Below are 24395 nucleotides of genomic sequence, written 5' to 3'. Positions count from 1 at the left end.
TTAAGATAAGATGGGGCCAAGATTATCTAAGAACTTGTATGTGCAGAGAAGGATTTTAAATTTGAATATAAATATAACAGGGAGCTAATGAAAAGACGCTTATTATGCAGTATTAATAAAGGCAGAAAGTCATTTTTTAGCTAATGCAGAGCCATGCTGTTGGATGTTTCCTAAGTGTTTGCTGGCTGCCTGGATGGAAAAATATGTTGCTCCAAAATCTTTGTCCTTCAGCACTAGTGGTTTCTTGTCAGATGCGCAAGTTGTCGATACCAAGTACACTAACTAAACCACACAGAGGGTCTCTTTTGAAAAGCAGTGATGAACCTAATTAGTTGTAGGATGCTCCACTTTCTCAGTCTTTAGTTGCTCTTATCACAGCATAATAACAGTACATTACCACTGAATTATTTACAATTAAGCATGAGGTTAAAACGGTCTGCAAATCTTTGCAGTCTGTTGTTATTTACAACTGACACAGTGTCCCAACTTTTTGGGAAACAGCGTTGTAGTAAGCAAACATAGCAAATAGAGTGGGCGCGAATGCCCACTGAGTGGTGTGCAAGAAAAAAAAATGTCAAGGGCTGGTTTGGTGAGAGTTTTGGCTTCACCACTTGAGTACTATTTTTCTGCATTCTGCCCTGGAGAAAGTTAAAGTAACAGTAAAGGACATGACAAGAGCAGGCCTGCAGCTTTTGCTGTCAAGCTAGCCATCCTCCCTTTATCTCAGTCTCACCTGTGTCCCGGACAGTTTAATCAATCCAGCTCTTTGTGAATTTCCACAGTGACATTTGATTAGTTGCCCAATTAGAAACAGCATTGCTTCAAGGCTTCTTTTTTCCCCTGCAAGATGCAGACAGAGGATGTTCAAGACTAGTGAAAAAGGCCAAGGCTGGTTGATGACGTAATTCAGCAGGAAGAACATACAGTGGGATCACATTTTAATCTGAACCTGGAGGTATTTGGAATTTCCGATCAGCAGCTGAACATCTTTGTTATACTGGCCACTTTAATGCGGGATGTTCTTTATATAAAAGGTCTGATTCTTTAAAGAGACAGATGGGTTTTTTATCACATTTTGCAAACCCTTTTTAAAATGTTATAATTGCAGCTGTGTGTGAGGTTCAGAGGAGAACATCGCTGTCTTTACTAGCACTGCAATACCAGGAGACATGACTTCAGAACTGAGAGTGAAAACTTAGAGAGTCAGAAGACATATTATTATTCAAGGCAAAGAGGGGCTTATTCTGCATCAAATCTTAGCTAGACTGAAGGTTTCGAGGAGGGAAGTGCACGGCACTCTTAAACTCTTTACAGAAACTGGGTAATTTATATCGAAAGCCTGATCAGGCAGACCAAAAGTGGTCACACTATCAGAAGATCGATACATCAAGCTTTTCTCTCTGAGTGATAGATAAACAACTTCATCAGAAACACAGAATTTGCTCAATGAAGAAAGCAATACCCAATTAGAAAAAGTGGGGTCAATAAAAAGCTGTCTGGTTGTCTTCTCAACAGGATGAATACTAGTCTCAAAACCACTTCTCACCAGGTGAAACAACCCCTAATTTCTGGAGAGGGATAAAACATTGCTTCTCAGTGGATGAGAAAAAAGGCCCATTTCCTGCAGTAACAGAAACGTGCATTTAAGAAAGAATGATACTGCGGTCTATCACACCCACTGTGAAACACGGTGGTGGGAATAGTTTGCGTTCTCTAACTTGGACATCTTTGTGGAGAAGGATTCAGACAGCAGCAGGATAATAACTCGAAATACACCCCCAAGCTTTGCAGGAACTACTTAAGAGCAAAGAAGTGTTAGCTGTTACTGACTTTCCTCCACACTCACCTGACCTCTACACAAGTGAAAATTTATAGACCACTTAAAGATGGAGAATGCCTGAGAAAATTAAGCATTCCTGACATCACAAGACACTCTGGGGTAACAGGTTTTACACAAACATGAGAAACACCATGCCAGCTCAAGTGCATGCAGGATTATTCTGCTTTATGTAATTGAAAAACTGAATAGAAGTGTCGTAAGGATAGTCATTGAGAATCTCCACTACTTGAGTCAGACTTGCACTGCATTTGTAAAAACATAAAAGCTGTATTTATCCACAGTTTGTTAATGTTTCATCAGAAAACGTCTCAGTTAAAGGGTGGCTGTGAGGAACCCATTGTTAATAGTTATGAGGGCAGAAAAGTATCAGTGGATTTTGATCCATTCTCTAATAATCTGCAAAGTATCTGATTGGTAACAGATTTACAATGATCCTAAACACACTGCCAGTGCAGCAAAAGCATGCTTGGATAGAAAAGCTCAGAGCCAAACACTATCAGCCATGGACTGGCCTCCCCAGAGCCTGGACCTCAACATGACTGAAACAATGTGGGATCATCTTGATAGAGAACAGAACAAAAGGAAGCCGAGCTCCAAAGAAGAGCTTTGAATCTCCTTCAAGAAGCCTGGAAAATTATTCCTAAAGACTACTTAAAGAAATGACAGCAAAGCTTATCTAAGAGAGTTCAGGCAATGTTGAAGAATAAAAATAGTCGTCTCAAATATCGTCTATCAAGCGCATCAAAATTGTACAGGCCTTCAACAAATCTCTGGACTTATGTGGAAATATTGAATGATCCTAATGATGTCCTAACAGCTGTCTAAATGTGGAGCTGTCTAAATGTTATAATAATAATAATACCAATTATTATTATTATTATTTTCACAATAAGCACGAGGTTATACGAATAATAAATGAGTAGTAATGATGTTCCTAACTCCTCTGAGAGTCCTCACAAGGCTGATTCAACGCTACTGATGAAAAACATGTTTGCTTTAACTTATTTCCTCTGACAGTAGTATAGATTCTCCTCAAAGGCGGGTTAATGCTTATATTGGCTGGATCTTTGCCTTTTAACAATGCAATTAGCCAGGCAAAGGTAGCAACAAATCACTTTCACTTGCCCTAATTGATTTCTAGTCGTTGTAATTATGACTATCAATTGTGAGTCACTACAAGGAGGGCACACCAGCTTGGCCCCAGTTTTAATTTAGTCCAACTGAGTGGGAAAGCGTCATGGTACAAAAAAGGACCAACCTAAGATGTACACACACACACACACACGCACACGCACACACACACCTCCTGATTGGTTCAGTTTCTCACCAAATTTGCAGGGATGTGATTCGGCATATGTTCCTGCTATGGGCAACCGTGTGAACAGGTGGAGCAGAAGATGGTGTGAATGGCTAGATACATAGCATGATAGAGGCAGCGCCTTCTGTCACAGTCTTGAGAATAACTTAGGTCTAATGAGCCCCATGGCCACTGCTGACTTCAAGGGTCATGTTAATGAGAAGCAGGGATTGGTTAATCACACAGCTTTCACTGACAGATTGAGCTCCATCGGCTCTATCTTCCATCACTGCTTTGTCTTTGAGCACTGCTGAGGACTGTTGAACACCGAAGGCTGGTAATTTCATGCTATTGCAGGGACTCAAGTAGAAAATAGTGATTGGTTAATGCAGTGCCTTTCCTTTTCATTTTTTCTTTCCATTCAGGAAGAACGATAAAAAGACCAAAAACAATTACCTTTTGCAATTCGCTTCAGTTTTCTTGTAATGAGAAAGTGAAAATGACTTCTTATGAGCAGGGAAGTATAACTACAGGATTCACCCATGAGCACTTGTCCACATCCACCAGAATTTATAGTCCCACCTTGGTGAGCAACAAAGAGATACTTAAATGCAGTGCCAAACCCAAACACGATGACTTTATGTGCAGCTAAAAGCTTGCCTAAACTAATCAGAATGGGGTTTTGTGCCTCATATACTGTATGTTCCATAAATTGCTGCACCTACTACACATTTTCCATGTCTTCCATACAAATACATTTTGCACAGTACTATAGAATACAGACTGGTTGAAACAAACAACAACACATTTCACCCCGACAAGAAAAAAGTAGGAAAAAAAACATCAAAAGTGAGAAATGCACACATAAGCAAACACAAGCAAAGACAATGGCTGCAGATGACAGCATCTTTGCAGTGAACTGAGACTAAGTGTTGAAATAAAGATGCTAGCAGTAGCAGTTTCTACACAGATTTCTGACAATGCTTCCTTGTGATTGTGCATGGCTACGGCACATACAATATAGTCTCCAAATATCCGACTGGCACCAATGCGTAACCATGTTGGGCATTTTAGTGATGTTGTAGAGGAGCAGAAAAAGTAAGGGACTTGATTATTTCCTCTACCAGACCACAGCAGGCCTTGGTGGAGGCTCCTCATGGGGAACACTGTGTGCACTGTGGGAGAACACCTCGGACCCTCGTGGAGTGACTAGAGCTAACAAACACTTATGGAGCATGCTCTGCATAATGCAAATTGTGTCAGCTCTCACACAGCTCCACCTAACAAGGCTCTGGTGGTTTCACATGGCATCATCTGTAACAGTGACAAATCCCAGCATGATGCAAATTAAAACAGTGTATGAGATTATTTTCACTATAGTGTACCACCTCCACTGATTCATGAACCAATAAATTCCGCCTAACAGAAACTGCTCCGAGCTACTGCACTGATATATTCACTGCAGACGTCTGTTAATAGGCTTGTTAATAGCAAACATTACGACATGTTTCTGACACTCCATCACATGTAACTGACATCCTGATTAGAGTTTACAAGCACAGATACAAGAACACACGCGTGCACTGGACCACATGTGCGTGCATACATTTCATGCATTTTTTAGACAGTTCCCTGAATCCCAGCAGCAGGTCCAGAGCAATGTCTCTGGTCTTGGTCACTATTGAGGTCTTAGCCCCCAGCCCTCATTCATCACAGTTTCTGTCTGAATCACAGCACGGCTGTTTTTTTTTTCTTTTTTCTGCAGACTCTGCATTTTAAATTGCCTATGGGGGGAAGAGGCAATGATGGACGCACCAGTCTGGGCATCTGCTGCAACACACTGCAAGCCATCCAGTTGGGGTTTCTCTCCCTGACAGCGCAACTCTGTCGAACACATAATGCACATCTGGGAGTAGTCATCAGCAGACAGAGTAGTGCCTGAGTGACCAGTTGCACTCTTATCCCGAGACTGATATAACTGTGCCAGTAGAGTTTCTGCCTGACAAAAGAGCCGCTAACTCTCAAATAACATCTCTGCCATACATTCTCTGCAGTGTTGAATACCACCAAATATATTCCTCAATGTGAGTCAGGTTTGTCCCTAAACTATACACACTGGAAGGGCAAGATTATGTATTATGTTGGACAGTCATTCTAATTCCTCCTCATCTCCCTTTGGGGTAAATGAAAGCCTCCAGTGCACTGCTGTGACTCATCCAAGGCCATTTTTACACCTCGACACCTTGGCCTGATGAGAGAAACCATGCATGATAATTGCATGTGACTCAACAAGCTGCGGGGACACTGTTAAGTAAGCAGTGTGCTTCCAAACGCATTGGTTGATGTAACTGTGTTGACGTGTCTGTCATTACTCAATTCTCATTTAGCTGGTCGCTGACATCTTTAACCCCTGAAATAGGCATAGCAATGACAAACTGGGCGGCTCTGGTATTAATAAAGTATGAAAAAGGCGGTGTTCGAATCTAATTATTAGTCTAATGCATTAGATGTGATCACACGGGCTCTTCAGTGATGAGGAAATCATCTCCCGTAAGACTCCACACTGATAATTACAATAACATTAACCTTTGCCTTGTTAATTCAAGCCCTCATAGCAATTCATCTCAGGTCACAGACCTCTTAAAACATTCCTTCACCCTAGCTTTGCAGGGCGGTGAAAACATCGATGTGCGCCGACAGAAATCAACTTGTGAGAAGCACACACTGTTTTTTAAAATGACTAAAAGAGGAGAGCTGCATTCTTTGCCTCCTTGAGCATATTTCCTTGTTACCTTGTCAACTGTGGTTTAGTGCACACGCTCATGCACGTGAAAAAAGTTTTGAGCGAGGACAGGTTTCAAAGCGACACAATAATTAGAATACCTCAACGGCAACGAAAACGCTTCATTAATCCATTCAAGTCTCACTCTTAATGACTATCTTTATTGCGCTCGTGTTGCGCTGTTTGGATGCTTCTAATGATGTGTGTGTTGTGAGCAGACAGAATTTGCTGTTAGTTACACTTCCAAACACACACACGTGCACGAACTGCCTCCTGCACCTTCTCTCCTGCCACAAAATCAATCTCAAATGAGCTGCAATAACAGCTAGCGAAAATTAATATGGATACCACAGATAATAAACACTTGATAAGTCAAGCACGAGCATAAAAACACACGCGCGCAGGCACAAGATAGAGATCTCACAATAAACTCTGAATAGTGGAAAGGTTTCCAAGGTTCCAGGTTTCTGTTCCCCTGACAGCATTATTAGATCCTGCGCAAGAAAATCAATTATTTTCTCTTCATTACCAGATTAACTTTCAAATAAAAATATTAAAGTATCAAATTAAAGTTTAAAAATATGGTAAGTGAGCCTCCTAACTGATATTCTGATATGCGACCGGTGTAGCTTTGCTGTAAACTGTCTGTCTTCGACATGTTTGTTAAGCGTACATCGATTTTCACACGTGGAAGCTGAAAATGAGGCTGTCGCTTCACATGGTGTCAAGTACCGTAACCGAAAAGGCATGTGATTTTATGTGAGAAAAATACACTGAAATGAGCTGGCATTTGAAAAGCTGGAACGTATAGCATGCCTTATTACCCATTAGACAGGCAGAAAATTCTCAGCCTGAAACAGTGAGGGGGAAAAAAAAAGATGCACACGTCAAAATAATCAGTCACATTTGGGATTGACACAACTGTGTGATTTGACATGTGGGGTTATTACTTGCCAATCACACTAGGCTGCTTGGTGGGTTTTCTTCCCTTTTTTTCCCCCCAGTGCGCTGCACAATCTTTCATCTCTAAACGAATGATGTGAGCTCTGCTGCGAGCAAAAATGCATTATGTATCTTTTTAAAAATGTCATCATATTCATATCATGTTAACATTACCTATCTGTTCACCGATAGACCTGTTCTATTTGAGCTCAAATATGTCAGCCTTTGAAAGATGGCTAAAGCTGATATTACAGCTTCCCTTGAATGGGGGAAATGAAAACTTTGGGAGCCTCTACTGAGATGTATTGGTATATTCCTTTTTTCAGACACATCACACGTAATTAAGGTTGGCACAGGAAAATGCAACAATATTTTGTCTCCAATTCAAAAGTTTTTCCTGCATATTAAGTGATGTAGGGCTGATGGGGTAAATTGTCATTCTGAGACACAAGAGAGGGGTCAAAACATAGTTAACACCTATAATATTTATCCGTGGGTTGATTAATGGGGACAGCGCTATTAGCACAGAGAAAGTCACTGACAAAGAACAGAAGTTAATATGGAAATGGGGAGGAAAACCATAACATTAACACAAACAAGTAATCACATTAACATTTACGATTTACAGTCAGTCTTAATGACTTATAATTGATTGATCTCTCAACAATGAGGTAAATGAGCTTTAATGCACATGGAAATGTGCATATTTCATTACTTTAGATAAATAAATAAAAATAATAAATTGTCCAAGTATCTTTGGATAGTAAGGCTTGATATGCATATAGCACAAGATGCCCTCTGACTTTCCCTGATTTGCATCTAGATAGCTTTAATTATGAATAAAAGTCAAGTTACCCGATTGGATGGGATAGTGGAGAATCGATTGGGTAGCGTGCATAATGACAAAGGGCACAGCAACACACTCTATCAACTTGGAAACCATATCGGTGGTACAGCAAATAACGATTTCAGTGCACCACTGTACACGCAATTACTTTTAAACATTTGTAGCAATTAGAGGCTTTATCAGACCTAATTTTTGCATCAACAAATAAATTATCCAGTGTAATATGGTCTCGAGCCCTTTGATTCGAAAAGGAAAAGAGGGTGTTTGTGTCGAACAGGAGCCGTAAATTAGCAGAACTTCTCCAAACCTAAAGGGTAAAATATATATTCTGAAGCCTAACATTTCCATTTATTTTACATTGAAGGACACTTGATGATGATATATATTTTACAAATGTCTGGCTTTTCCCAATTAGTAATGGAACCTAAAAATTTGACCAAACTTTTGGTACTTTTTCTATTGGCACACAACAGACGCCACACTTTTAATTGCAATTTGATTCATGACTTTACTAGCAAAATAACAAATTTGGGTGTAGCTATAGATGTTTTTTTGTTACTTAAAATCTGACTATTTATTAAGCATGAAACTCATGGAATTAAAATTCTAACAGTATTGACAATGCTTGTTAATATTTAAGCAAAGATTTTATGGCCTTTCAAATTATGGTTAAATATTTTACAGCTTACATAATATGAAACAAGGCCCAGACTACTCTGTTTCATAAGCAACAACATAAAGGTATTGTTCAAGATGTGTCAGAAACCTGTATCTACACATTATGCATGCAGTTATATACAGACTCTGTGATTAAAATAGCTTCTGGAGAAACGAGGAGTGAGAAGTGACGAGACTTCCTGTAAGCCAACCCCTGGAAAACCTGAATAAAACCGTATTTTAATAAAACGTGAAAATATTTATTGAGATTTAAGCCAACACACACAGCAAACAGCTGAGTGGCCCTGCGTGTGTGTCATCCAAAGCCTTTTAAGTTTGACATATACAAATCAGAGCAAACATGTCAAATCCGCATCCAAACAACATAAAGAAAAAGGACATTTACCACACGAGCTGTCCGGTGAGACAAGACTTGGAAAATCTAAACACAATGTATCTTTAGATGTTGTAATGCAGATGGATGGCTGAAGCATTGTGTGTCCCACACGGGAGCACACAACACAAGATAAAATCAGTAGTTTAGACTGCACAGAAAAGGGCATTATTAAAGTAGTCATATGATGTTTCTCAATATTTTCTTTCTTATCTGTATTACTAGGGAAGTAGAGTGGTGTGTTGGTGCCTTTCTGCCTGCATGGGTTCCCTCCAAGAGTCCAGAGACATGCGTGATAGATTAACCAGTTAAAACTGGCCAAAGGTGTGAATGGTTGTTTGTTTCTTTGCGTGTCCCCTGCACAGATTGTCTGTAGAGAGTATACCCCACCTCTTGCATGAGAGGATGGATATATACTGTTGCAATAATGGATTTTCATACTATACATAGTCAAAGTTTCAAATAACAAGGTTAGCTTATGTACAAATAATCCCTAAGTAAGCCCCGCTCTAAATACTCAGATTTATTATTTATTTAGTTATTTCCACTCTTGGATCTGAATGGTGTCAAAGAAAGGGAATGTTCTCAATATGTTCGGGGAAAACAGCTCTGGCTGTGAGCACAGCAGTCCCACTCACCTCCTGTTCAAATCTTCTGTTTGCGGGTTAGGCAGAAGAAAGCTGGCTGCTGGCCTTTAAGAGAGATAGGCCAAAACTGCTAGTTTTAGACTGAGGCCAGTACGAGATATATAAACAGAATTGTGAACAGTAAAGTCTGAAAAGAGTCCTGGAATTAAAAAATAATTCAAAAAGAGCAGTAACGCTGGACAAAGGCTGTCCATTTATACCATTTATTCATCATCATCATCATCTACAGTACGGGACTCCTCATATCTCCTGCTCATATCTATGACACATTAAACTGTTGTTATATAGTTAAGGGTGGTAGGAGTTTCTCTCACAGAGATGATTCACCGCAGCCTCTCTGGAAGTGTCAGTCGTCAAGTAGCAACGTTGTAATGATGTAAACAGTTCGACTCTGAGGCCATTCTTCCTCCAGCAGGCAGAAAAAACACAAACTCTTATAGGCACATAAAACTTCACCGATACTGATATATGTCTGTGACAGGCCAAATGATATATCTGCCTCGCTCTGCTCTACTGTTGATCCATCTCTAACAGGGCCATAGCATCATTCCAAGAGCCTGATTGTACTTTGATTGTTTCCAGCCCACTTCATGAGCGTGCGGTGTGCCTGCCAGTCCTGGTGGACTGAATCAGGACATAATGGGTTCATTAAAAATCGCCAAGACTGCTGGCATTGGAAAGAATGATTAGTGAGATAAGCAGGGGATATGAGCTTAATGGAACAAGAGGTGGCTCACCAAGATTAAAAGCCTTTTCCACATCACTGACGTTTTCCCTCCAATTCAGCAAATCACTTAATTGAAATTCTTTTAATTTTCTTTTTAATTTTCTTCTCAAAACTCCTCCTGGAATTGCAACCCCAAGATGAATGGTAGACTGAGGTATGGTGGTGAGACAAATTTTATTACACTTAAGTCATTCAGTGTGTCGTCTAGGAGCCTTTTTGACTCATTTATTACTGGAATATGAAATAATTTATCAAATATTAGAATAAACCTGGCAATACTTACTGACTCTACAAAAGTAAAATCATGCGGTGCCCTTGCTTTAAAGTCAAACCTTTGAAGTGAACAAAAATAAAGAAAAATATATAATGTCAAATTAAAGGAAACCCCCCCTCCCGATGATCCAGAGAGCCGTTACTAAATCCAAGGGCACCGATTAGTTGCAGAGTCATAACACAACCATAAAATCCAGACATCAAACATGTCAAGAACCTGCTAAGAGCCAGATTTCATGGCAATAGAGACAGGGAAATTGAAGGTTGGCTGCTGCCAGTCAAAAATGAGTGTGAGGGCTTTGTAGTGAGATACTCTGTCAAGAGCTGTGCAGCCTCTGTGGTTTGTAGCATGGGCCTTCAGAGAGGCTGCACAGAGGATGAGAGACATAAATAAGTCTCCTTTGTCAGAAGAAACCACAAAGCTGTCAGCTGCAGCCCTCGCAGGCCTACGATGCACAGGCTCAGTATCACCCCGAAAAAAGAGAAAAAAACACAACAACAAAAAACGATTTGTTGGTATGACTCAAATTGATGCTGCACTATGCTTGGACCATTTTAGAATCGGCTCGTATTGCAGTACGATGTCGATGAATGTCGTATAATGCAATACAGCTGGCTGGATTGTATATAATTATGCATATGTGCACGAACATACTGTACATTCAGGTAAAGGCTATACTTACACCTAATCCTGAATGACGTCTTTGTTAGCGCCATTAAAAGAGAAAGAAAAAAACTTCTCGCTGCTAAAACCAAATCACGAGCAGCCAATGAGCCCTCTGTTGGCAGCATGTTTAGACAATAGTATCCCTGAAGTCTCTGTGATTATGAGACAGGCTCAATCTGGGTACGGTCCAACCTCTGGCTGATGAAGGGAGAGAGCATGAATGGGGTCTGATCAGGTCATGTTGAGAGGACTCAAACAGCACAAAAAACCCTCAAAGCCTTCTAGAGATCCCCCTCAGTCTCTCTGTCAGAAGAGGATGAAAAGTGGCTGTGCTAAAGCTACCCGGTGCTCGTACTTTAATCTCATTCAGTTTGCCTCAACAGCGGCAAACACAAAGTGGGTAATTATTTTGCAGTTTGTAGTTTTTCTTTTTTTAAAACGAGGCTTGTGTAAATTGTTTTCTACAGTCTGGAGCCAGTGTTATATAAACAGTGTGCTATGAAAACATCAGAGGATATTAGATGCAAAGAGGATGTGTGAGAGACGGAGAGCAGACCACTTCTAAAACAGCGTGTTTGGAGAGCGGAGCAGGTTCGAGTGCGCTCTGTGTGTTCTGAAGGTCATGCCTCAGACAGTCTGCCTATCTTCATTACGCCCAGTCTTGTTTAATGATATACAGGAAGAGAGGACAGCGTCTCAGTATAAGAGCTTGGCTGTGAATGTGACAGCACATTTAATGCCTGTAATGCTTTGAACTACACCATTCAGACCTTTTGCCTGACTATCTCTGATATAAGCTCAGTTCCCAAACAACAGCACAGGTGCTGATAAGAATCTTCGCTGCACTTAAGCAACAATATTAGACACGGGCACCCGGCTGATAACACTTAACACCCCACACTGATATTTGTCACAATATAATGTAGGTATCAACATATCAGCTTGATAACAGGCTTTTTTACCGGCTGACTATGAGTACTACAGACACTTCTAATTATTAACAATTTCAGTTCTCAGTATAATTGATATCATTATCAGCATACTCAGAGACCTCATTATTACATGTTACTCAGTAGATTATATATATATTGTTTGTCACCATGAATCCGTTTCATCTAAAGCTTGTTACTGCCTGTAGCATTTCCCAACGGACCAAAATGTTACTTACATTCTTTAAAAGTAAAAAAACAACAACAAAAAACCTCTTTAAAAGTTAAAAAAGAAGCATTTTTACAAAATCTGCTGGGTGTATGTAAAGGAATTCATTGTCAAACATAATTTAAAGGTTCGCCCCTTTGATGTAATGTAACACATATACGCTATATGGATTTCTCAGTGATTCTTTTACTGCCTTTAATGCTGCAGTGTAAAAAAACCCATCATCGGCTTTTTATTTTTGTAACATTTCAAACAATTTTTACAGCAGCTAGCTAAAAAGTGACCGTGCAATGTAGCAGCAGTCTGTCTCAGCACCGAAGAAAAGAGATTCGACATTTAACTTACAACGCTTTTATAACACTGAATTTTCTACGAGGAAGGACAGATATCTGACAGAAAACTCTGGCATGAAAGTGCTGAGAAATCTCATAGCCAGACAGATATGCAAGATAATCAATGGAGTTCCCATTGGAGAATGAATGTCTGCAGCATAACCTCATTCTCTGAGAAAATCTCGTCTGCTCAGTTTGAGGTTTGCCCTCTTCGGATGAGAAAGTAGAATTACTGCGCATCAAAGGCAGAAAATTGTACCAGATTTGCTAGAATACTTTGGCTCTGTGTCCTCCAGATTAGATTTGATGTCCATCAAAGCTTTTATGAAAAAACTCTGTCTGTGGTGTTCACATTACCAAGTGAGTGTGCTTTTCATCCCCTAACTGTGAACAAATCTAATCCGATGACTTCACGAAGAGGTACATTTTCATTTCAGCAGTCAGGAGAGACTGTTAGGAGTGATTAAAAAAGTAGCTGCAAACCTAATTTATTTGTTGCAGAAACATGCTCGTGTTGGACATCGGTAATAAACAATGCATTAGGAGAAAGCTGAAGGTGAATCAAAGCAGAGATTTCTGTCTTGATTGTGCAGCATGTGCAAGCCAAATCCGTTGTTAAGGAGTCCAATGGGATGCTTTCACACACTACCCCCCCACAACCACTCCAGCCCACCTTTTATTCAGCGAAGAGGAAGTCATGAAAGCAGAAGACAAGTAAAAAAAAAAAACCTCATAGCTACGCCGCTTTAGTTATGCTGGTTGAGCAGGGACAGACTCTGGTGTACTGTCAAAGTTCAGCACATAAATAGTAATTCAGTGCTTCAGGCGAGGAGAACACAGGAGTGTACTGGGGACCACTCTACAGGACGACAGCTTCTTAACAGCCTCCACTGAATGAAAAATAGGAAACATAGAGAATACAGTGATGGGAAAAGGTTGGGCACATCAAATGCTCTCTATTACATCTGTGACGAGGAAGGAAAAGATCCTTTGTCAGCCGAGTAAATGAGAAAGAGGAGTTTAGACAGTTAAAAACAGTAATGAATACTCAGACTTGAACTGCACAGATGGGCGTTGCAGATCAAATTTAGTCTTTTTTACTTATTTAAAACTGATATATAGTTCAGAATCCACATTAAAATGTTGGCACAACAGAACAATTTTGAGAGCTCTATACTCTTCAAGAGCGAAATTCGACGAGGTTCACACTGATTAGGCCCGAGCAAGGGAAAAGAAGCCGAGTGGATTCTACCAGTGCAAACAACTGAAATAAACAGCATTATGGAGCAGCAGAAAGGCAATATCAGAGATTGCCCTGAGAGAGCGTAATGGAAAAGGACTTGTTCTGTCACAGCCTCTCATGGTGATAGAATGCCACATGCTCCCTTCTGACAGTGTGATATTGGCTTGGCACGAGCTTGATGAATGCATCAGCCATAAGTCAGACAAACCCCAACCCTTCCTGGAACAGCACCCTCTAAGATGTTTATGCCAGGGTACAGAGGCAGACATTGTGTAATAGGACTGGAGCCATTGTCTGAAATAGGTTCATGGAAAGTGGGCATGCCCAATTCCAATTTTAACTATTATTTTGGATGGAAGGTTATTACTTTTTATAGTTGGCTGTTGCTTGGTAGACAGGATGGGCGTTTAGCTGGGGTGACTTTGCAGTACCCCACAGAGAACTAGCCAGACCTTCCTGGTGTTTGCTTGTGGCAGGTGGTGAAGTGAAAGAAAGAGGGGAAGAATGGGCGATGAAAAAAATGAGGGGCAACCTTTCCCTAGGCAGGTGATGACCCATCCCATACCACCTGGCTTCTTGCCAGGGTCAAGCAATTAATGCTGCCCTCCTTTGATTACTTTAGACAGCCTGAGGATACAGGAGGCCAGCGGATAGTGTCCGGTCCAGGAACGTTGCACAAGGCAAAGAGGAGACAGCTCTGAAGAAGGTTCAAGCTTGGGTCGCACTGTTAACATGCAAAGCTGTTATAAACATAAAAAAAATAGGCAGCTTTGCTTAATTATTTGCTCATTTGCATATTTATGTTGTATAAACACACTGTGACGGAGCTTCATCAACCTTTGTTTTTACTTCTCTGCAGTCACACAATTCACAAAACAAATCACAAATTTCACAGAAAATGTTGTAAAACTTTTCGTAACAGGTAACTGTGAGATGGGATGTTGAGATCTAGGATTTTTTATTTTTGTTGACAAGAACAGTGAGCACATAAAATCTTCCACCATCCAAATTGTGGTCCCAGAGCCTTCACGCAGCTTCCCGCTCTATCTATCACCTATTTTACCATTCTGTACCATGTTGCTGAGACTGATTTCTGTAGCCCTGTCGAGTTACAGCATGCACCACTCCTCTTGCTTTGCTGGTTGAGGACCCACAGAAACAGATTTCTCTGTCCATCCCCACTATGGAGATGTTCAACAACAGTCACACACCTGGATAATTTCAATATTCAAAGGCACGACATCATCGCATCATGATCTACCCATAGCTTTCTCCATCTTTCCTTCTTTCTGCTGCCCAAAGAAAGCTTACTGTAGGGATTAGCTCCACCGAACTCAGCATGACTCGAACTAAATCACGCTGTCAACCTTTAACACAACTTTGAAGAGCACCGACACCCTTTTCCGCTTAACCGAATCAATTGGCCATTGCTGAAAAAAATGACCTTGTTAGTCTTATCTTGAATATCCTTGTGTATACTCCTGCTTTGCAAAAGATTTAAATGTAGGTTTATTTAACAGAATCCACCAGAAAAGACAAGCGACTGAGACACAGGCAAACTATTTGCGAGGCCAGTTGATTCAGTTTGAAATTCTGTTATACCTATAGACTCGATGGGGACGCGTGTGACATGACATATGCAATCATTAGATCTTCTGCCATCTCTCTAAATGTGGCAAACCTTATTTCAGAATACAACCTTGGGCTAAAAAGTGCCCTGATCAAGTAATTTATGCTTAGAAATAAAACATTGACTTTCAAATGCACCACCGCCTGAAGCCAGGCTTTGAGGCTGATTTGATCCCCCTTTGAGATGGTGAGAGATATGGCCCATTCCCCCTAATCACATGCCAGAGACTGTGCAATCACACAGCAACAGCTAAAGTAATCACTGTGGTGGTCTCCACCCTCCTCCCTGAACCGAGCCCCAATCCTACAACATCGGTAGCACTGGGAAGGCCTGCTTATGTGATGCTCATACAGAAACGGACACACAGCTGCCTGTAGAACTGGACCCCAATACTCACAGTGAGAGCGTGTTTGTTGATGGGATGGTGGATAATGACTAGCTGTGAATGGCGAAAGAGCAGTGAACTCATGCAGCTACAAATATTTGAACAAGAAGGTTGAACATTGTTAGGTGCTTAGCTCTTGCCTTTCAGCGTCTGAACCCTCGACTAAATGCTGCAGTACATTAACTCACATGTTGCCACATGGTGCAAGCAACCAATGTCCAGCGTCTTTTATTTCTTTCATGATAGTTTTTAAGACAATGCTTTTGTTTATAGAACATAATACATAAGTATGCTAATACGAAAAAAAGAAAGCACACCAACCTGATAACTACAAACAGTTAAGCTGCTGAAATTGATTAGCTTACTGAGTACAAATCAGCCATCTTTCTCTTCTTCTGGTAGTTGGGTAATGATGTTGCTTACTGTATCAAAGCAAGGTGTGTTTGCTATATTTAATTATGGACTATTATGCCTTGCTACATCTCAGAACTTTTAAAATTTGCATGCTCCTCCTCCAAATATAATTGGTAGATGAACTGGTATTTAAATTGTGCTTTTCTACACTAAACCAACACTCAAAGCCCTTTTAATTACAAGCCACACTCATGCTGTGATGAATGTATTTTGGACAACTGGTCCTTTGTCTTGCCCAAGGATAGTTAGACATCAAGCCAACAACCTTCCAACTGGCAGACGGCCCGCACCACCTCCATATATATAGATGCCCCCCAAATATAGTGAACGTACTGTATATACTTACACTGAGTTGCAGGAGATAATGAACTGCTTAAATAATATGTATTCCATTAACATCTGATTTTAAGAATTCAGACTTGCTATATACAATGCAAATGCATGCAACTGTTTTACAAGTTGGATGCTTTACTGTCCACATCCACTTCATAACCAAGTGTTTACAAGTTTCTTTTGCAGTATCGGCGCACACTTCGTTACAGAAGCAATGCTAAGCAAGGTTATTTGTGTGTTCCAGACTTCATGGCTCAGTATCAGCACTAGTGAGTGAGAGGACAGTGGAGTAGTCACAGTGTTTCCCATCCTTTTCTGCAGGTCACAGATAGACTACGTAATTATCGTCTGTAATGAGCATTCTTGTGACAACACAGCCGACGATTTTGTTGTTGTTGTTTTTGTTGTCGTCTGAATTTGCAGTACACGACCCGGCTTACTCCTAACACTGCAAACACACATACACAGACAAAGCACCTCCACGGTAAAGGTCTCCATGCTTCAGCATGGGGCGCCGTGGTGTAAAATTGTCTTCAAATAGAGCGAATGAACTACTTGGACTTTGATGAGTCTCCTGTCCTCCTCTGAACCAATAGCTCGACCCACTCTTGCTTTATCACGGTGTGCCAGCCTACCGCTATCTGCGCTACACTAAATCAATTAGCATGTCATTAAGATAGCTTGTTCCAGCACAGTAAGCATGGAGTGGCACTACAGTATCTACAGGACCAGAAAGAGCTGAATTCAGAGGGCATCATATCTTACTGTCCATGTGTCAGAGTGCAGTGGGCTGTGTTTATTGGTGGGCTCGGTGCATGTGTAAAAGAGCACCTGGTTATGGAAGACGTCAGTTTCCAACTTCAAAAACATTGAGGGCTTTCTAGTCGTGCATAAAGAGTTAACATTGTTTTAAGCCTCAGAAATAGGTAGAGCCCATAAAGACAAGTGTGCATTATTGCAGAAGGTGCTACTTGTTAATAAGTTCTGTAATCTGCATTAACGGCCACGGCGATTTAAGTACTTAAGTCGTCACAAACAGCTTATCCATTACTTTCTGAGTGAGATGCAATCAATTCTGTGAGTAGAGTAGAGCTATATTTATTCTTTTATTATTCGTTTGAATCTAAGTGGGGACAGAACATTAATGGAGAATTCAATATTAATCTCCCTCAGTACAGAAAACTCTCAGTCATCTTGCATCAGATACTAAGGTGATCATTCTGCAATTACCAGGAGTAAAGCAACACCTTGGTCTTTGGGCAGAGATAAAGATGATAGGCTTAATCCTCATTCGTGCAGAAAAAGGATTTCTCTCTGATGGTAAGAGCTTCATGCAACCATTTAGATAAACACTGAAAATACAGTAACATTTGATCTTCATAATAAACTTTTTTTTAAAAATCCCTGACAGCGAGAGGACTTTATCAAAGCTGCGGCTCGCTCTGCAGATAACAGAGCTAAAAGCAAAAGATGTAAAAATTAACTTTGAAGAGTGTCGGTTTACAAACTGAATGTATCATCTTAAATCTATTTAAACACTGAAACTAGGAGTATATAACTTCACCAACCTGAGGTCAAGGGAATCAAAGGGCACACGCCATATTATCCAGAGTGAGTGAGATAATAAAATTGTCAGATCATAAAAGCCATAAAAGATCCATTCTACTGCCGTGGTCCAAATAGCTGCCACTAATGTATTAGACTACATGGTATGCATTAGCACTGGTGCCAGTAAAGTAATTCTCTCAGAGAGAAAACTATTAAGGCATTCATATACTCACTCTAAAGCATTTTCCCGGGAAAATCTGCAGGTGTTTGACAGACACGCATAGAGGAGGAATGCTTTTCTCGGAGGTCAAGCTGAGCTCCTCCATCCACACGAGACAGTATATCATGTGGATGCAGAATTGAGTGGTTAGGCATGTTCTTCTGATCAGGCCGTGTCTCCCTGATGCTCCCAGTCACAGCAAACAATTCAAAGGGGCTAGACGCTGACTTCAAAAGACCACGCTGGCTTTGAACACTATGCCAGTTGCACAGCCCATCAGTGGCACATCAGCATCCTCAAGGCATGCAGGGAGCAAATTTGAGCAAATCACCATCGACTACAGATGCATCATTTGGCAAAGAGTTTTCACTGGATACCAGACAATAAAAAAACACCATGAAGAGGCAATGCAGCAACATAGAGCTCAAGTACCACCCCACTTAGTAGCAGCTTTTGCTTCAATTGCTCTTGGGTCTCAAAGTATTTTCTCATAAAGGGCTTTGTTCATAACTTGAAGCTGAAATGACTGTTTCTGCTGTATTTTCTTTGGCTCTTATTCAAATGGATATCGAGGCCCATAATGTGCCTATTTTTTCCTTCATTATATGATATGTAAACAAGACTAATATATACACATACATGTAGACACAAACAACACTAACATCATTATTCAGCCTGTCTTTCACACACTGAATGAAAGCTTATTGATATCGGTGATTTTGATAAAGAAGTTGGTATTATCTTATTATAAAAAAGCTCAAATTTCTCACAACCGATAAAGCGATCATTTATTTTAAATCTGTTCCCCTGTTTCAGCCTTTTAGAAAGTCGAATAAAATGGATCTTCTCTGATATTTAAAAAAAAAAAGCTGACTGGATGAGGCTAATGGAACGAAAACTCTGTCTCGATTTTTTTGGTCTCTCTTTTGGGGAATTCATTACCATCATAACTGTCACGTATAGGAGACAACAAGCAAGCACCATATATTTAATATACTGTCTGCTTACCCAGCATGCCAGATAAAAATGGTCACAACGTTTAGATTTTCTAAATACGAACCACACAATATAGCCATCGTAACAGCAACCATCCATCTTATTCAACCGAATGACAATGAACGCCTCAAAGTTGACATGTTGCAGCTCCATCTGCCAAAACCCAGACAGGCTCCTAAGCTGATACGCATTCACGCAGAAAACCACAACCATACAAAGCATACAAAATATTGCATTTATTCGTAACAGACACTTGACATTTGTCACAGAGTCTACAGCCTTAGCTTGAGATGGAATTTATTATCAGGTGTCTTAAATGACAAATGCTACTAAGGTAAACAGATCATTGACAGAACAGGAAATAGGATGTAAACACCTGTTTTGGGAGCATCATTGGCACAGTGGAGTGCTTAATACTAAAGCCCAAACCAGAGTAATGTTGAAAGGTGAAATCTCTACACATCAATTCTGTCCTGAGCAGCACAGTGCAGCAGAGCTTATTACAGACTCTCAATCTGTCTCAAGTGTTCAGACTATGTCAGTAATGCTGGGCTGCGGGGCCCTCGAAACGCTTCATTAAAAAGCTTGGCTATCCAGAGCGCATCCGTGGCAGCCAAATAAAGTGTCAGACCGCATTTTTCATCTGCAGATTAAACCTATGTAAGCCTGAATTAAACCAAATTAGATCTGAAAATGAGAAATAAACCAAAGCCAGATGAGTGGAGAGGCATGTCTGCTGTGAGCCGGGGGGAAACCGCTCAAAGGCCATATGGAGGAGTGGGTCTCTAGGATGTCACTGCCTTGGCCCCTTATGTACTTTTTGAAGTCATTAGAGCTTTATGGTCTGTTGTTTACAAATACAAATTCTGTTTCATTAATTCACATGGAATATACGGGGAAGCAGGGACTGAGCCCCTTATTCTTTCATCTGTTATGATCTAAAGAATCAGTTCAGCACTCAAGTATCTCTAGATTAAAGGATCTGTTCTCCCTGACCACATTGAGGCTGTTTATTCCTCCACAATGGAAGTCTAGGTGCTTTCAAGAGTGAGTTTCAATCTCGAATTGGGGCCTTTGTGTGTAGCTGAGTGCATTAGGGCTACACTTTGCTGGCCCGGTAGATAAACTTTCTGTTAATCAATCACACAGTGTCCCGTTCTTTGTTTTCTTTTCATTCTATCTTCCCATCAAGCCCTGCACACACCCAAACATACACACACACCGTACACACACAAAGTCTTCTGCCACCTGACGTTACTGTCTTCTCAGACTTCTATGTGGACAATTACAGATCAATAGCTGCTTGTGACTAAAACCTGCCAGATTCGAATGCCTATAAACTGGTTGCTGTCTACACTTTTACCCTGGCCACGTTAGACGCTCAGCCAACCCACTGTGCTAAAATTCAGCCACACGGTATCTTCTACAAAACATGGCCCCGAGATGACTTGATTCTGTAGACGCCTACAACACAGACTGAGCGTACAGAGCTGGAGATGAGCCGGCATCGCATGCAACTTTGCACACAACCTCTGGATTGCCTTTGAAGCGAAACTGAGAAAGCGAAACTTGTAGAATACTGTACTTTCAAGACTTTGATTGAAAATGTCTTTACGCATGGTAAACAACTGCCCATTCACAATTTTCGAGTTGACAGCACCTAAAAACTGAATCATGTCAATTATCAATCATGCCAACACTGGGTGTGTCTATTGAGTAAATGTTACAGTGATAAATTGCTTTTCTAAACATAGAAAGAGGTATTCATCTTAAGATTTACTGCACTTCAAAACGCTCACATGCTTTTCCTTTGAGCATTGAGAATTCTATTAGACATGTATTTGGATTCTTCCTGAGCTCTTCAAACAAACAAAATAAAAAAAACATAATCACATCATGCATCCTTCTTTGTGGTACACGAAGATTAACAAAACGCCAGGCAACCGTGAATGAATCTGAATCTGCAAGGAAGCCCTCCTGTGCACGTCCATGTTATGCTGTGCTTCTGGGTAAAATATATCGCTATATTCTCCCAGATCTTATTAAAAGATCACTTTTGGTTTAGTTAGAGTTGAAGATCTACAGACTGTGCTCACAGTTTTGCCAAATACTGCTAAGGGAAGCCTCCGCAGATGTCTCTCACGCCCCCTCCATCACTTGTAAAACATTTCAAACTTGTATGTGGAACATCACGACTACGAAAGTCAGCTTTGAACATTAGCTTGTTATTTACAGTCAGCAATAACCTGGTGGAAATCTTCTTTCTGCCAAAGGCTTGATGGATTCCCCAACTACATGCTACAGGAATCATCAGGCAGCGCGCAAGTGCACAACAACGGCAAAATAATCAAGCAAGTCCGTATCGTTTGGCTGCTTGTTGAGAACATCCATAATACCAGCTGAAGGATGCTGCAGCACATCAAGCTGTGAGTTCTATAAAACACCTCAATCCAAAGTGACAGATATAAACAGTACCACAGTAAACAGAGACGACCCCCAAAGGTTAGCATCACTCACTGACTCACAAGCTGGCAAATGTTCTGCAAAGTCTTAAACAGTCTCCTGACAACTACAAATTTTTTTATCATCGTGGACTAAATATATATTAATCTGTTAAATATCACTTGAAAGTCACGATGCATGTAAACCACCACCATAAAAGCCACATGCAGCTATCTCCTGAGTTATTATTTTACAACAGTCTCATGGATTTTGACCCTGTTAATTAGTACTAACACATTAGCAATTAATAAAGTACTTTATAAAGGCGATAGCACCCTGGGTGAAGAACTTAAAATTTCACAAAACAAGATTACAACTTGATAATCGGTTCCTATCTGACATCAAGTCCACAGTGTGTTGAAAGCGTGAAGTAGGAGCTCTGTCAGCGAGCATATCAGTGTTTTTCTCAGCGAGTAAAATAACCTTGGCGGTAAAGATTTTTCTTGCAAATGTGGCATACATTTTAGCTCTGCACAATGCAAATGGATGCATTACGGTCATTGCAAATGACAAGAGACGCAACAGATAAAAATTGAAGATGATTGTCTGCTTTCAAGATTTTACCGTTCGTTTAAGATAAACGTGTGAATTTGTGTTTTTGACCAGAGAAATGTGGTAGTGCAGCAGATCTGCATCTGAGCCTTCAGTTCTTGGAAGGCGTGATTATAATTTATCTAAAACAAATAACAATTTGAGATTATTCCATCTGATGTGTTTATGTTCTTCTGGGTTTGACAGCTCGTCCCAGCACTGACCAATTAAACAGTCAACAGACCATTTAAGACCCGATTAGACACAGACTGGCTTTTAATTTGATATGCATGCAGACCAAGCAAGGCAGGTGGATAAGATGTCTGTCTGAAACAGAGACGCATGACAATTGGAGTTCAGTGTTTCTGCTGTGGTCCAATCATCTCAGGTCACAGCAAATCGGCGAACGTGAGAAATAGGCGGTTACTTCACAAATGAGGAAGTGACCTCAGATCGACAACATGAATCATGCAGGCGTGTCCTACCTTATCAGGATTGTCTTCGATCCAGCGTTTTACTGTTTTCAAAGCAATGTCAGCTGCAGGCTCATTGGGAAAGCCTAGACATAAAAAAGGAAAACAAAAAAAAAGTGTCAATACCTGTTGTATACAACATGCAGATACCAGAGGGAGACAAAAACAGACAGGCAAACAAACAGAAACGGATATCTCCAAAGGTAATGGCATTTCTCCTTAAATCAATAGAAAGCAGCACAATCTGCTCGGCACTGGCAGATGAGCACAGCTGACCGTTCAACTGCTGTAGAAGTTTGTTGCCAGATGCAGGGTGAAAAGAAGTGCTATTTTTGGAGGGTGAGGAGAGCAAATACAAGCTACATGTAAAGACACATCTGCAAGCATCTGGAAGTATAAAGCCCTATTCAAGCCCTCACTTCAAGCAGAACTGATTAAGATTTTGTCTTGATGGGGACAATTACACTTAGACGTATGAACTTTTAAGCGATTTTATTTTACCCGCATGCCAGAGTAACCATAAAGGCAGCGTGCCTAACAAGCAATGTGGTTGTATTAACAACAACTGTGCGAGCTGTTGTGATTGTATCGATGGAAAAAAAAGATTGTAACTTTATTAATTTTTAATAAGGGAAGGCTTTGCTAGATGCTGATCTCAGGATCATTTGCTTCCACTGTAGACAACTTCCCAAGTGCAAACAATCAGAATGAGCTATTGACTATAAAACCCTTCGGGCCAGCCTTGCTAAGAGCTAAAGAGTAGACAGTATATGCCATTACCAAAAGAGCTGACAATCTGCTATAGAGCAGTGTTTCAGCTCTCTTCATTTCAAAGTAATAATAGTTGAGTTTGTTTGTCTGTGTCGTTCACACTACTTGACTCAGGCACATTGATTTTAGATCCTCTGCACAAATGCACAAGTTAGTTTGCTGCTCTGTGAGTACAACCTTTACAGTTCAGTATGTCTAATTCAAAGACCACAAGCTAACAGATAAACACAGCTTAATTTTTTCAGTCACAGTGACCCTCTTCAAGATTAAAAACTAGTCGCTCATCTATTGTACAACCCCTGACCTCTGTAAGGCACAACAGGTTATGGGAGACGGTGTCATAGTCTAACGAAAGAGGTCAGGAATTCAATTTCAACCCACATAAACTGATACAAGGGCCAAGCCATTCTTGTAGCCTGCCGGGTATTGAACATGCCACATTTTCAAACACTGTTCCTGTCCTGGGTCATTGCCATGACTGTAGTGCGCTATGACCTATGAAACAGCCTTATAAGCACTGCAACAACCTTTATTTATTATTATTATTATTATTATTATTATTATTATTATTAACCTTTAATCATTTAAGTCAGATGTAAAGAAAAATTAAAAGCCAGAAATCGCTAACCTTACATTTCCTCTACTCTTTCATCGCACTCTCTCAGACCACCTGCTGTCACAGTTTCTCAATAACTATTCTCTAAATGCTTCACATCAACTGCCTTGACAGTCAAGATATAGTGTGCAGTGCTTTAACCCTACCACCTTCACCCATCTGACTGCTGC

The 24395-nt window shown here is 40.5% G+C and overlaps 1 protein-coding gene across 1 annotated transcript in view; it reads right to left on the bottom strand.

Moving 5' to 3' along the window:
* macrod2 (mono-ADP ribosylhydrolase 2) overlaps nt 1-24395 on the bottom strand; it is a 399684-nt gene that overhangs the window by 63380 nt on the left and 311909 nt on the right. Inside the window, exon 8 of the mRNA XM_026190215.2 lies at nt 22851-22924. Within this exon, the coding sequence (XP_026046000.2) occupies nt 22851-22924 (74 nt within the window). The remainder of the gene's footprint in view (nt 1-22850; nt 22925-24395) is intronic.

This window comes from Astatotilapia calliptera, chromosome 13 (assembly GCF_964374335.1).
Source record: "Astatotilapia calliptera chromosome 13, fAstCal68.1, whole genome shotgun sequence".
In the NCBI taxonomy this organism is placed as follows: Eukaryota; Metazoa; Chordata; class Actinopteri; order Cichliformes; family Cichlidae; genus Astatotilapia; species Astatotilapia calliptera.
This window is presented reverse-complemented; position numbering and strand designations above follow the sequence as displayed.